This window comes from Colletes latitarsis, chromosome 3 (genome assembly GCF_051014445.1).
Source record: "Colletes latitarsis isolate SP2378_abdomen chromosome 3, iyColLati1, whole genome shotgun sequence".
NCBI classification, from domain to species: Eukaryota; Metazoa; Arthropoda; class Insecta; order Hymenoptera; family Colletidae; genus Colletes; species Colletes latitarsis.
Genome location: NC_135136.1, coordinates 42,726,610 through 42,741,629, shown reverse-complemented (window position 1 = coordinate 42,741,629; position 15,020 = coordinate 42,726,610). Strand labels below are relative to the sequence as shown.

Sequence of the window (15,020 nt, the reverse complement as noted above, 5' to 3'; positions counted from 1 at the left end):
TAATGCACGTTAAAGCGTTACGCTACGAAACGAATGCGACCAGAAGTAGATAGTTTAAGCGTTATAACGCACGCGTTTCTAGGCGGGAGGTTCTTCTTTTTCTTTCTCGATTATATTTAGCTTCCTTACGCGCGACACTTGCGTTACTTTAAACATGCTCTACACGTGCGTCTCCTGTAATGCAACGTCGATAAAGGCTCGCGCGCAACTGGGCCCCTCGACTACATTTCTCAAACTGCACATGCAACTTTTATGACCGGTTAACGAGATCGTGCTGGTTACGCAGCGCGGACCGTCGCCCGCGGACGCACCGAAAAAAAACCAGATCAATGGGTTAATATTACATTATTCTAATTTTTCGACAACCAGCGGCGTTACCGTCATCGTCCTTCTCCGATTTCTAAGCGATGCACAGCGAATACACGCAGCTGTAAAAAGACAAGTTACAAATACAATTTTTTTTTCTATATTCTCAGACTATCTTTGCGACGTTCCTACCTAGTTTTATTTTTAAAAATCACGTTTACTAGCTGTTAGAATCTGTATTTTGCACGAGGCAATGTCGAAGACCTGCTTGGAATTAGCGTTACCCGATATAGGTGCACCGCATGTTATTATTTCACATGTTTGTTATTCGTTTGCGTAGCTCATCCAGGGTGTTGATATTAACGTGTCGTTGCTCTTCATCTTTTATGCAATTCTAATTCTTCCAAATATACAAACACCTAATAAGAAAAAGTTTCATAAGAAATTTTGTACGAATCGATGGACACTGGAGAATAAAGTTTAATTCAAATTTTGATCGCGTGTATCCACTTTCACGAATAATTGAATTTTCTATCCAACCCATAGTTCTCGGAACGAGATTTCTTAAACTTTCTCGACTGCGTCTATTTTATCGAAAACGTGTACCGTCTACGAGGACGTACAGTTTAACAAAGACTTTCATTTTTTTTTCGTTCAAATTAAACTTTGTACACGTGGCAGTTTAAACCGAAGAAATATACGTGAAGATTTATTATCTCTTTCGCTGATACAAAACAAAGCGAAGACCTTTCTCACTCTTCGGCAAACATTGAATTTGTACGTCGTAAATTTCCGAATCTTCTGCTTTGTCGTCTTTCCAGCGTAAAATACGACTAAAGCGATAACGGCGCTGTTGCACGACCGACTTTTTATCGTTTAACCAAAGAATTGCAATTTCACGCGTATGGAGTGCTCCTTACACTTTATGTAACGATCGCTGCTCTCGATGAAATGAAACTATTCGAGTCGAACCACTCCGGAAGAAAGTATTACGTCTTTTCCTCGAGTTCTGCGTGTCGAGCATGCGTCCCCGGTGACACAACGACCACAGCCGATCGAGTGAGAAACGAGACCGGTGTTGGGCAAAAGTTATTTACAATCTACGGACAAATTCAATTTATAACTCTCCGATCGTGGCTCTACGACGGAACTGTAAGTTCGAATGAGAAAACAGGAAACCTTAGAAGGCAGGATGGTCGAACGAAAACGCCGCGATTCTTTAGAAAAAAGGATAAAGAAAGAGAGAGAAAGAAAAGAAAAGGAAGCCGGGCCGACGGAAGTAAATGCTCGCTTATCCGATATCAAACCTTGCCTCGAGCCATAAACAACAGCTTGCTACCTCGTTGACCTACTACCCGTTACAGAATCGTGTTTCTTTTTGTAATTGGCACTTTAAATGTTCGTTGTATCAACCAATATGTCGCATCTCAAATCACAGCCAAAATTCTCTAATTTTTACCACAGAAAGAACCAGTTTTTCAACTTAATTTAACATAGATTGTAATTAAGTAAACGTAGATCGACGCGATCGATGACGCAACCGCGACGAATTCTCAAGCATGTGTTTCGTATCCGGCAGAACGGAAAGAAAACACCGGTTTCTCGCGGAATAAACGATAATGCATACATATATTTATGTACCTATGTAGCATGCACATACTCACAACAAGATCCCGAAAGACCTTTGCACGAGTGCAGCCAGAAAGCCAGTGACATTTGGAACGCATCCTATTCCCGGTTAACCACCTTCTTTCTTGATCGCATACGCACTTTTTATATGTACATTCCGCGTACGTTCGTATTCGAAATTTTACGTTATTCTTTGCGTTAAGCAAACATCGGAAGAGGTATAAACAAGAACTGTAACGCGCTAGTGAAACAGAATTCGAACGAAATTCTGAACTGATAACGAATATAATGTACACTTATCGTACAAGTATGTACCTACATTCGTTTATCGAACGGTCCTTTGTCTTATCCGATATCACATTTTGTTTTAAGTAATCTCTTTGACAAATCTATGACGCATCTGCTTGACCATTATTTAATCTTTATACCTTTTATTCTCGTTTTCAACCTGTAAAATAAAAATTATTCATTCTATTGTAAAACACGTATCTTTTTAGATCCTTACTGATAATTTTTTCATTCTCATAATTCTCCATTTTAAGCACCTACAACTATAACTTTCTCTTCTTGCTATTAAAAAGAAATGCTCAGCGACTAATGACATGTATCGTCGGTTTTGAATCTTCGTTTGAAACGGAACGTAGAGAAGTTGCAGACCATTTCCATTTTCGTCTTTCTCCATTTTTTTCGTTTCTGTTGCTCCGGTTTGAAATGATCGTAAAGAACCGGTGAAGATCGATAGGCTTCATCTAATAATACGTTGCAAACACTGCGTGTACATTCTAAGTTACGCGTAATATTTTACTATTGGGTGTGCCACGGTATACCGACTCTGAATTCCTCAGCCAACGAGTCTCTCTTTATCTTTTTACATCTTCCGTAACTTTTTGCGTTCCAACCTTTTACTTTTAATATTAGCGTTTGTTTCCTGAAATAGAAGTAATGTTTGAACGTTTCGAATTAAAATACACTGCTCTGTTTCTGTAATTAGCAATTTAAACCAAGATATAATGTTAACGACGACCCCTAAAGTTGGTCCAATTTTTAAACGGTTTAAAAATCGAATCAAAGGTACTTATACAGGGTGCTCGACCACCTATGAGAAAAATTTTAATGGGAGATTCTAGAGACCAAAATAAGACGAAAATCAAGAATATCAATTTCTTGACTGAGGCCTCGTTAAAAAGTTATTAACAATTAAATTAAAAAATTTCAAATCATACTAAAAAAATTATTTTCGTTTGCGGAGGTCAATTACAGTCATTTTTGGTCATTAGACATACCCTCGAAATCCTACGCACTTTCGAGAAAAAAATTCGAGAATATGTGAAATTTTTCAACGAAATTAAAAAATTTTAAATCATTCTAAAAAAAATATTTTTAGTTGCAGGGGTCAATTACAAACATTTTTGGTCATTAGACATACCCTCGAATTCCTACGCACTTTCGAGAAAAAAATTCGAGAAGATGTGAAATTTTTCGACGAAATTAAAAAATTTCAAATCATTCTAAAAAAAATATTTTTAGTTGCAGGGATCAATTACAGTCATTTTTGGTCATTAGACATACCCTCGAATTCCTACGCACTTCGGAGAAAAAAATTCGAGAAGATGTGAAATTTTTCGACGAAATTAAAAAATTTCAAATCATTCTAAAAAAAATATTTTTAGTTGCAGGGGTCAATTACAAACATTTTTGGTGAATAGACATACCCCCGAATTCCTACGCACTTTCGAGAAAAAAATTCAGTACTGGCAGAACTTTAAACATTAATAACTTCTTAACGAGGCCTTCATCGACAAATTGATATTCTTGATTTTCGTCTTATTTTGGCCTCTAGAATCCCCCATTAAAATTTTTCCCACGGGTGGCCGTATTGTTAGTCTATCGTTCCGCGCACTCGATATGTATTATACAATTCGAGTCGCGCCAATTCGCATACGTTTATTAAACGATGTTACGACGTGACAAGGCTGACTCGAGATACACGCGTCGACCAGAACGAAAATCGGTACGTTTGCGTGACGAATATAACGTAAGCAACGTGGTCGGTAAGAAAATTGAAAAGAACGAAGAAAACGCAACGAGTGCGTCGCGTAACGATGCGAATCGCACATGGTACGCTTGGAATATAATCAGCAGTGATACGCATTTCGAAGAATCGATATGGGTTCATCGTATAGCGGTCCCGTAATGATATAGCGACGAGAATCAACCGGAAACGACCCGTCGACCGGAACGAGGTTCTTTCACAACGCACTCGAGCTACAGTCAGCGTAACAAAATTTAACCTCAGCAAATTCTTCCGTGTATCGAAATGATAAAAAAAGAGAACAAGCGCGCAATAGCGGCCATTTTCTTACCTCCAAGTCATATTTCAATTTCGAAACTTTGCAGGTTATAAAAAGCTAAAATAAGTAAAGGTAACTTGCAACACTGATCACAAAAGGGATCGATATTACTGAAAATAATCAGCGATAGAACAAGCAGATAGTAGCAGTCGATATTCGTCGTTGCATGCTGTAATAGTTGTAATCCGAAGATTGTAGGGACGAAAGGGAAAAGCAAGTTCGCGCGGTCGCGACAGAGAACGGGCGAACTCGTTGCGTAGCCATCGCGGAAGCGTTTTCAAAGAACGAAGTAACAGGTTAAAGGCAGGTGGCGAAGAACAGCGAAACGGAACGACCGCTGCGTGGCGTGGCGTGGCGTGGCGCGACGCAGCAGCAGGAAAATAATCCGAGGCAGAGGCGCGCCAAACGTTCTTGTATTTTCCGTGGGAGTATAGAACCCGTTTCGTTGCGTGAGTCGCACAACCGTTGTCCAGCATAATAAGATGCATGTCTCTGACGTAAGACTTTCACCCCCGAGGGTCCCTCTGCCGCCCGAACCACTCGCAACGTTCCTTTTAAAACTGAAATGCATTACACCCAATAACCTGCTGCTATCCCGCGTTTATCCACTACCGATCCTTCGTCCCTTCACCCCATCTATCGTCTGCTCGTGGCACATTCTCTTACGCTTGCTTTTTCTTTATCTTTTCTCTCTCAGACTCGATCGATAATTACGTAACGAAATATAAAAGTTTATACTATGATCTCGAGAGGATGTAACAACGTAGCCAAGTACTGTTCACGTTTTCATGTCCATCTCCAAGTATCGTTTTCTCTATCACCGGGAAAGGATTAGTCCAATCAAAACTCCCATTATTCCTCTTACCACGTAACGTGATCGTTACAAATAACAAAGATTTCAACAACAACCGAGTATAATCGTCTCGTTGAAAAAATCCAATTACATACTTTGAATTTCATTCAAAGTCTTACGAGTCTTGGAACTCTTCATCTTGCAAGTCTTTTTAGACTCTTCCTAACCTGTATAAATGTTTGTAACCGAATATCTTATTCGTTGTCCGAACAAAAATTATGATTTAAGTTCTATATGGAAACAAGCTTCGAATGGTTATCGTTATGTAGGTATAACGATTATGATTATATTCTTGTTGCGAAGCTAAATGCATCAACGATCGATGCCGTAGACGCGATACAATGAAAAATGATCGTTTCTGTTCCGTGTTTCACAACAACGAGTTCGTCCTTCATCGATAACCCATCGTCAGATAAAATGATCAGAAATGATTTTCTCGGTTTCAACCTATCGGCAGTTGCGATAAGATTTCTAAAATGAAAAGTAAGAATACATAGATATATGATGCATACGCTTTAACGTTCACCCGGTAAATAAACTTCAATGCCGTTCGCTGATCTTCGTCGTTGGATTTTACCACCTCGTTGAATCGTATCGCAGTCTCGGTTCTATGCATTCAGATATAGCGAGAATAAACATTTCATAAAGATTCAACGAGATAGAGAAGGAGAAGCGTTAACGAGATATAAACGAAAACCTTGTAACGAATCTCCTTTTCTATATACTGTACCGTAACACTGTTACTCCTGATGATCGCAACCGTAGAGTTCGCATTCGATGAAACATACGAAATATAGTCATTGTCCATCAATAACCGTAACGTCATTCGCGGATAATTGTTCTACGGTGAGACGACAATGCATCATCGATGTAACGATTGCACGTGTACTAATATTGTTTCTAGCTTCTAAAGAACTAGAGAACGATTAACGATTAATCAGAAATTTGATGGAACTAGATTCTAAGATGTTCAACCCCACAGGTACGATGTAACTTTCGATCTCAAGTAATGCGATAAAATGTGTGTATAAAATGTCAAATGATGGGTTAGGTGTTGACCAACTAACAAAGGTTTATGAATAGGTAAATTACATTAATGTACATAAAAACGATCGAGATTCCCAATCTGACAACAACACATCGTAAAAGTACATAGGTTGAATTGAATTTTTTAACCGCGAATGTAAAATCAACGACGCGCGACGATCGAAGCGATTGAGAAAGCGTACAAAACGAGTAAATATATATTTACGTGTACGTATTTATACGTAGAGATTTTTGTACAAGTGGGTCGAGCTTTCGACATCTTCGTTAAAGGACAAAAAGTCCCGAGAGAAACAAATATGTTCGCTGTATTACATTTTCATTAATAGCAGTTCGTTAAAAGTTTGTGCAGAGTAGATCGCAACGTTTCTAATAACACGTATCATATTGTTTGTATTAACTTGAATCGTAACAATTTCGCAGAATCCACTTGCTCTTGCACCGACATGTGTCGTGTTAAAATAAAAATAAAGTGGGGAAAAAGACGTGTAATATCGACTGTACATTGGTACTTACGGAATACTTGTCCTTGTAAAAAAGCGAACTGGTCGACATGGCGTTAATTCCGAAGCAACAAGTTGCATAGATCGTGTAAACTTCACGGCTTCATCGTCGATCTTCGTTATTTTGGCTGCAACTTTTCACGATATCCATTGAGCGTCGAAGCACACGCACACATACACGCTCGCGTACCGATATTGTTCTGCGAATCGAGAAAAACAAGAGAGAGACTCGTCGAAAGAACGATCTAACGTCCCTAGTTAATTCGAATGTTGACAGCGTTACCGGAAAAGCGAAACGAGGTGGTCTCGTGGCGTGGAAAGAGCCAAGTGCGCGACTGACGGATGTGACAGGACGGGACGGACCGGAACGGGACGAGTCGAAGCTAAGAAAGAAAGAGACTGATACACCGTGTGTATGTCCTGTTAGTTTATGGCCATGGTTACGGCAAGAAAAGTACAGTCCTCCCCTCCCTCTGTGCCAAGCTGACCTACAATCTAACGCGAAGGCTCTCTCTTTTCGCTCTCTTTTTCCCCTCTCTCCCTCTCACTCTCTTTCTCTCCTTCTCTCTCTCTCTCCCTCTTTCTCTCTTTCCCCCTCACACCCTCTTTTTTACAACGTACACCATTATTTTCCTGAAGCATTTTACACTTACTTAGTTTAAGGTACCAGTTGACCCAGTAGTCGATCAGTATCCAATAGTTGATCAATTCTATAAATAGAAACATTTTAAAATGTTTAGTTATATATTTTTGTATTTAAAAAATTGAATGAAATAATGTAATTAAATAATGCGTAAATTGACTATTTAAAAAAACTTCTTCGTTCCTTTTCAATTTAAAAACAGTTTTTCATTAAAAGAATTAAAAACATTTCTCACTAAGTAATCGACTACTTTTAACAGTTCTAAATGTGTTTTGTTCAATGTGCGTCTACATTTTCTAATCACCATAAATATTATATTCGTAAGAAAATATGAGTCCACCTAAACGCACTAAAATCCATAACATGATGTATTTCTTTTGGAAAAATACCAATAGCATTTACTACTTTAGTTTTGTTAGAAATTATTGTACTAGAAAGACGCGCTAATATTTTTAAAAGTTCGATTCCGGAAACACGATAATTCGAGTTCGACAAAACCAACCAATCGCCATTTTGTTTGGTCGACAGTTGAATCTCGAAACACTCTCGAATCAGAGTTCTACGGCGCGATACGTAAGTGCTCTGTGTTTGTTTGCTTCTTGCAGAACGAAGCTCTGAAAAATGACTCAAACAGGCCCGTAAGTATATCGGAATTCACATAAAACCTCCATTAATTATGTTCCTTGAACTGTAAATTCCGTCTCTTCCATATCATTATGAGAAAAGTAACAGATATTCGTGGAAATAGCTCAAATGCCGCCCCACGGCTTTCGAAACACCGCCATGTTGTAAGACGACTTTATTGATTCTCGAAATTTCTGGAAAAAAATCGCAAGAAATTCGCTTATATTCTTTTTTCCTCAACTTACGACACGCTCCCTTTTGATTTTTACTAAATAGTAGGTTTTGATCGATGAACTTTGTCATCTTCTATTTCCTTGAACGAAATATCGAATAATCACCTTTCCGATGGTATAAGCTTTTAATAGCCTGTATTTCCAAGTAATTATTTATCGATATTCGAGAAACGAATAATACGCATCAATTTTTTATGTATTTTATCAAAACACATTTAAATCTGTATAATTATTCCTACTTTCTTCGTTTATCTGGCGGAAACGGGATATTTTATCTGTAATGGTTTTTGTCGGAAACCATAGAACCTCGTTTCTAACCTTTACAATTTTTTACCAATTCATCATTGCTATGTATACTTTAATATTGCATTATTGCATATCGTGAACGTTGCATTTCACCTACATTTAAATAAAATAATTATTGTAAATTATTGAATAGTAATTTAGAGTTGAATAAAAGTATAATATTTCATTTACTCGCGTTACAAATGAGTATGCGCACATGTATATTATACAAAGCACACAATGCGTTAATGCAAACGTATGTGAATATATACATTTAATGTTCCGTAAAAATATGTAATTAACAATAAATGAATAATGTAGACTATAAATATTACTGCCTTAGTAATTTTTTGTTGACTGTAGCATTGTTTTATACTTTAATTGTTGCTATTATTCATAAAATATATTCATTGCAACATAAAAGTCTGAGTTTTAGCTGATATAACTAACTCATAATCAATTTAGTTCTTAATCAATCTTTTGATAATTAAATATTTTATTCCTTTTATGACTGTGGAAAACATTAATTGTTCAAAAACTTTTAGATACCCTCCTCCACCTGTTATGTGGGCCCAAAGGAAAGATGTTTTGTATCTTACTATCTGTCTAGAAGATTGCAAGGATCCTCTTTTTGAAATTGAACCGTTAATGATACATTTTAAAGGAGTAGGAGGAACAGAAAAAAAAATGCATGAAGTTAGAATTAACCTGTATAAAGAAATTGATATAAGCAAAACAGAACAACACTTAACGGATAGAATTTTTGAGTTAATTCTCACTAAAAAAGAATTGGGACCATACTGGCCAAGATTAACAAAGGAAAAAACAAGAGTTCATTGGTTGAAAAGTGATTTTAATAAGTGGAAGGATGAAGATGATAGCGACAATGAGATTTACACGGGAGGAAATCAGAATTTGGAAGAAGTAAGAAAGACTTTCTTCTAACATAAATTTTGTTATAAAATTTAAAAAAGTACAAAACTTATCGCGATGTAAATATTGTATTAATTTCAACAAATATTCAAGTTTTGTACTAATACTTGCAGATGATGCGACAGATGGGTGGCTTAGGTTCAGTGGACAATAAACCAGACTTCAATGATTTATATGGTTTAGGAGAAGACGCTGAAGCAACAGACAGCGACGACGACGATTTACCTGATCTGGTTGATTGAAAAAATTTTGACGCTACTTTAAAATAATTTTCATTTAAAAAAAGAAAAAAAATAAAAAACAAATGGCGACCTAAGAATAGTGCACCACCAGGCTATATTTCAGTAGGCCGATGCTATTTGTATTTTCTATTACAAATAAGTTTTGCAAATTTGCTGGCAGCCCATGTTGCGGTAGCAAACTAGCAAATAAGGTGCGCGGAAAACTGTCAAAGTAAAAAACAGTACAGTGGTCAACAAAAACGAACAGTAATATACTTTCTAAAGGTTCTCCAATCCTACTTTAATCTGTAGTTCATATACTAAGTTATAATGAACAAGCTTTTTTTAATAACAATTGCTTGTGTAAAAGATGAAGGAGATAAAGTAATGAAAATGAATTAAATTATGTGTGGAATTGCTTATTTCAAGAAATCCCGTTTTAAAAAATTTTTTAGAATTGCATAAATTTATGTAATGAATTCTGTAATATTAACGAAAAGATTTTCGTCTCTTTATAAATTTAGCATATTTTTTGTTTATATTCATCATACATCATAATTAACCCTTTCTATACGACGGTCTTTGTCCCAGATACACTACTACGATTCAGAGCGATTAAGACGTGAACGTACAATTCACCAAAGTCAAAGTATAATTTCTGATATTTTCTTGCATATGTACAATATTATTAATTTCTCACGCAACTTATATTGGACCAATGTATAAGCCGCTTATTTGCAAAATCGATTAACTCCACAAAAGGAAAAGTAAAGAAATTACAAAATAATATACATCCTTTCTTAAGGTTCCCCCTAAAAATAAAAATTTCTTTTAATTAATTTATAGTATTCAGCGCAATTATTAAGGAAGTTTATTTTAAATATAGAAAGTTAGGTATTAATCACGTGCATCAATATTGAAAGTTCAAAAAGTGGAGTTTATCAATTTGATTTATAAATGGCATATATAAGAAATTAGACATAAATGCGCGTCAGAATAATCAAATTTAAAGAATTGTTTAATAATATACGCGAAACTTGAACGGGTCACTATAGTCACCGGTAGGATACAACGAACGTGCAATGATTGATGACTATGTCACCGATTAGTATCGAAAGGGTTAAAGTGCAGAATTACGATCGTTCGTTACCCTAAAATAACTATAAGTAAAATTACTACATAAATATTAAAAAACCTGATAGAAATTAAAATTATCAATTTATTTATCCAACAATACTGGAAGCGCCGCGTAACGCTAGATATCCGGCAGTTATATCCATTGGTAGACTTCGAACTGTTGCAAATTCTTCAGCAGTTGCATAGTATAATTTAGTCTGTGGATCTGTATATCGTGCCTGTAAAATAAATGTAATTTATGCATGCATTTACATTTTAATAATGTAATCAATTGTACAATCGTAAAAGCAGTTGTCACTTACGGGTAATCCAGAAATATCTGAATACTTTTTTGCTGGTCTGAAGCTTGGCGGTGCATTAATAGAACTATCTGCAATTTTTTATAAATTGACAATATTTTCATTGTGGATCGACATTCATCGTATACATGCTATTGGCCAATTTGAATCACTGCTATCGTTTTCAAAGTACTGAATGATTAAATCTCAAAAAGTTAATACGAAGTGTTTTTTAAAATTTATAATATTGGAAAATGTAAACATTATTTATAAATAGAAATACAAGGCATCCATCTACGATGGAGCGAATCTACGCATTAAACAAAGTAAAAAATGTGGTTATATTCTTTAAATTCCTTAATTTTCGAATTATAATTTAAATCCTCGATTTATATCGAATTTCGCACTCGCTACTATTCTTTCTTGTGGATCTTTAACATTGTTCACTTGTTTTGCATACACAATAAGTTTCAAATGATCCCACAAGTAAAAATCAAAGCAGAAGACCGTAAAGGGCAAGTACACCTTGTCCTACCCAACAATTTGCGTACAATCAATGATATTATTTATAAATATTAAATAAGGTCAAAGACATGTCTTAATGCACGTGGCAAATATTTTTTTTAATCATTCGTAGCTCAAAAATTAAGGAATATAGAACATGTGTTCGTATGGTGTTTTTTTCGACGTTTTTTTGACGAAGGAATTTCTTTCTTAACTGTTCGTGACTCTTACAACAAATCTTTTAAAATTGATTAAAGCAATTTTGAAAGTAATTCATACAATGTACTACGTCGACTGGCCATGGTAACGCACGTTCCTGAGCCAACACTTGCTTTAAAGAACGCCACGTTCGTTTCTTTCCAGCAGTACTAGTAGGTCGAAATTTCTGTTGAAAAATTGGGTTTTTGAAAACTGGTTGTAGTTTCTTGTTAAATTCCGCAACTTCCTCGCTCACCATCTTTCATTATACCTATGAAGTTGTAAATGTTTCATAGCTAGTAATTGATATAAAAAAATATTAAAATATTAAAAAAATAATTGATATTAATTGGTATAAATAATAAATTGCTTTTATTAAAATTAATTACATAAACTACTTATATAATAAACCGTCATTTAAAAAGTTAACTCTAAATTTGTCACAATACAGACACATTGAAAAAAATTTCTTTATTTCAAAATTACATTATGTTCTACTTAAATCATTTATAATAACTTTTCTTCCGGACTATCTAGAACTAATACTTCTTGTACATCACATCCCAGTATACCAGAAATTGTAAGCATCATTGTTGTATTCAAATGTTTAACTAAAACTTTGGCCCACTGACTCAAAATAAGTAATGCGGTACAGTATTCTTGTGAATTTCTATAAAAAGTGTTTATCCATTGGAACTTAAAATATTTACAAACATACATGTACTGTTTTCTTTTTTAATAAAATACCTCTGAAATTCAAAATGATATTTGTATCCTTGAGATAAATATTTCTGGATAATAATTGACAAATCATCCTCAAATAAAACAAAAGCCTTTTTGCTAGGCTCAATCAGACACAGAATTGCATGTTGGCAAAGCAATTGGTTGTATTGTATTTGATCTTTTATATCATGATCATAACTTTCATTCTGTATAATAATTGTTAAATAAAATAAAACAGATCTTTTTCTAAATTTGACACAATTAATAATAAACATATTATACAACCTTTGTTATATAAAGAGTAACATGAACTTTTCTCTTTATACTTTCTATATCTTTTGTATGTAAATATAAGAATCCTTCAGCCATTTCTGTTTTTGTTTTTGCAACATTTATTAGATTATTTGACAAATTATGCCTGACAGAAACTTTCTGATTATTGTTCTTTATTTTTGAAATATTATCTTTGCAGTTTTTATCATGACAAACTATGTTAGGATTTTTAGATATAGGAGCTTTCCTACATTTACTTCTTTTATAATTATGTAGGTTAATGGATGTTTCTGAGCATAATGTTGGTGACAATAAATTCTTTTTTAATTCATCCAACTTATTACTTAAATTGTTTTGTGCTTTTTTTTTGCAAAATATCTTTTTATTTAATATTTTAGCTTCCACTTTTTTTGTGTTTTCAAAATTTGTTCTTCTTGCCTTAACTTTTTGAAGAATTCTTACATTAAGATTTTTCAAATGAGACTTTGATATCCATGTATTGCTCAAAGAAGCAAACTTATCAAAAAGTCTAGTATGTTTTTCTATATAGTATTGTATGTCTTTCTCATTGGAAAAATCCAAATTCTGTTTTATATTAATGTCTCTGATTCTTTCTATGGTATAAAATAATTGTTGGTTGATTCTACAAGCTCTGTCTACATATTTATTAAAGGTTATTTTGTTAAAATTTTTATAAACTGGAGATTGAATTCTTAAACCTAAATTTTGGATTAATGTATGTACAAATTTGTCTACGTTGAACGTTGGCACTTCAAACATGTTTCAAATCACAACATCACAATGTTATGCTTACGCAGAAAAATAAATATTATTGCGCGTAAACGTTTTTAGAGAAAAATATTCAAAAATACTAATTTGTTTATTATGAAATAGTTGACAACACATTATCATAAATAACTTTTAGCAACTGTTTTTATATGCAACTTCATAATAGTATACAGGATGTCTAAATTTAAGCAGGCCACCTAAATATTTTTGTATCTGAACCATGCAAATTAAGCCATGAACAATTTCTGTATCATTAAAAATAAAGGACATACTTAGGTTGTCTGTTTCAGTTTGGACATCTAGTACAATGAAAAATACTTTCAATAATTTATGTTTCACAAACGAGTTATTGCAGTTTACGCTGCTATAATAAATGATAAAAGTCAATGTATCGTTTAAAAATTGTCATTAATATGCCTATTATTTGGTTTCGTTGTAACTATCTTATTAAGGTATGTTACAAAAATATGTTACATGAACAATTTCTGAATCCTTGTAAGTATATCGCATATTTCATTTAATAATAATTACAAAGAAATATTGAACAGTATATTAACCTTAGTAATTTTTTAACCTATAAAACAAACATTTGTTAAACATATATTGAGGTTTTAAATTAACACTCTATTTATAATAGTACTTATAATGTGTTGAATGTTGCATACAAATATTCTGATTCACTAGATTATTGAAATATAAAATGTTATTTTAAAACTTACAATATTTGTTTATTACTCACCATCGATAGATCGAAACAACGTTGCTTGGACTTCGTCGCTAATTTGAAACATACAAATACTATCTATTATATTAGTATACAAGCTTACTAGGTAGACATTTAAATAAGTAGTTTTCTTGTTTTAGGAAAATAGAAAAACATTATTATATAAAATCATTGCAAATTAATCGTAATCGAACAAAGTGTATGTATACTGTGCTTGAAAAATATAGATTATGTTAGTTAATATTCCATAATATTACTGCTTCTGTTATCTGAAAATATCTGTTATATCATTGTTATGCATCTATTTTTAAGACAGATTCGAATTTATGTCAAAGTTATAACATTAACGTACACTTGAGTACATTAGTTGTTGATCTTTAAAAAAAAATCGCCAACTTTGGAACTAACCAAGATCTCTTTTCTTTCGGATAGGAGTGTTAGTTGGTGTTGGAGTTGACGAATTTTTCCTAAAAGACAAAAAACAATGCTCCCAATGAATACTGAAATTAATCATTTTGGCAAAATTAGGATCGTGTAAACGTACCCTGCGTATACAGGATGTTTCAGATTTTAGTGATCAGACTCGAAATATTATAAAGTAATTTTTTAAGAAATATATATGTATCTCTATTTTTTTAATCGAATTTATATTTAATTTAATGCTAAAGAAGAATGTCTGTCTCCAACGAGGAGACAAGCATTACATATATCGATAATAAAATTAATAAACGTATTAGTAATATTCGATCATGGAAACAGAGGTATTTCG

At 33.9% G+C, this 15,020-nt stretch overlaps 2 protein-coding genes across 7 annotated transcripts; one reads left to right on the top strand and one right to left on the bottom strand.

Annotated features, from left to right (window-relative positions):
• Positions 1-7,865: 7,865 nt before the first annotated feature.
• Positions 7,866-9,709, top strand: P23 (cytosolic prostaglandin E synthase). Its single transcript, XM_076784440.1, has 3 exons — positions 7,866-7,967; positions 9,017-9,395; positions 9,518-9,709. Exons 1-3 carry the CDS (start codon positions 7,951-7,953, stop codon positions 9,644-9,646), a joined length of 525 nt encoding a protein of 174 aa, XP_076640555.1. The 5' UTR covers positions 7,866-7,950; the 3' UTR covers positions 9,647-9,709.
• A 1,117-nt stretch (positions 9,710-10,826) lies between these two features.
• LOC143352141 (INO80 complex subunit C-like) lies at positions 10,827-14,993 on the bottom strand. 6 transcript variants are annotated; one of them, XM_076784435.1, is made up of 5 exons: positions 14,604-14,993; positions 14,267-14,325; positions 12,751-13,352; positions 12,490-12,671; positions 12,022-12,412 (listed from the first exon to the last, which is right to left on the bottom strand). In XM_076784435.1, the coding sequence occupies exons 2-5, from the start codon at positions 14,316-14,318 to the stop codon at positions 12,250-12,252; spliced, it is 999 nt and encodes a 332-aa protein (XP_076640550.1). In that variant the 5' UTR covers positions 14,319-14,325; positions 14,604-14,993; the 3' UTR covers positions 12,022-12,249. The 6 variants fall into 6 exon arrangements, with proteins under 6 accessions (XP_076640552.1, XP_076640553.1, XP_076640551.1 ...); XM_076784437.1 differs by lacking the exons at positions 12,022-12,412; positions 12,490-12,671; positions 12,751-13,352; positions 14,604-14,993 and adding exons at positions 10,827-10,980; positions 11,065-11,132; positions 11,824-12,013 and having other exon boundaries at positions 14,267-14,468; XM_076784438.1 differs by lacking the exons at positions 12,022-12,412; positions 12,751-13,352; positions 14,267-14,325; positions 14,604-14,993 and adding exons at positions 10,827-10,980; positions 11,065-11,132; positions 11,824-12,013 and having other exon boundaries at positions 12,490-12,736.
• Positions 14,994-15,020: the final 27 nt, after the last annotated feature.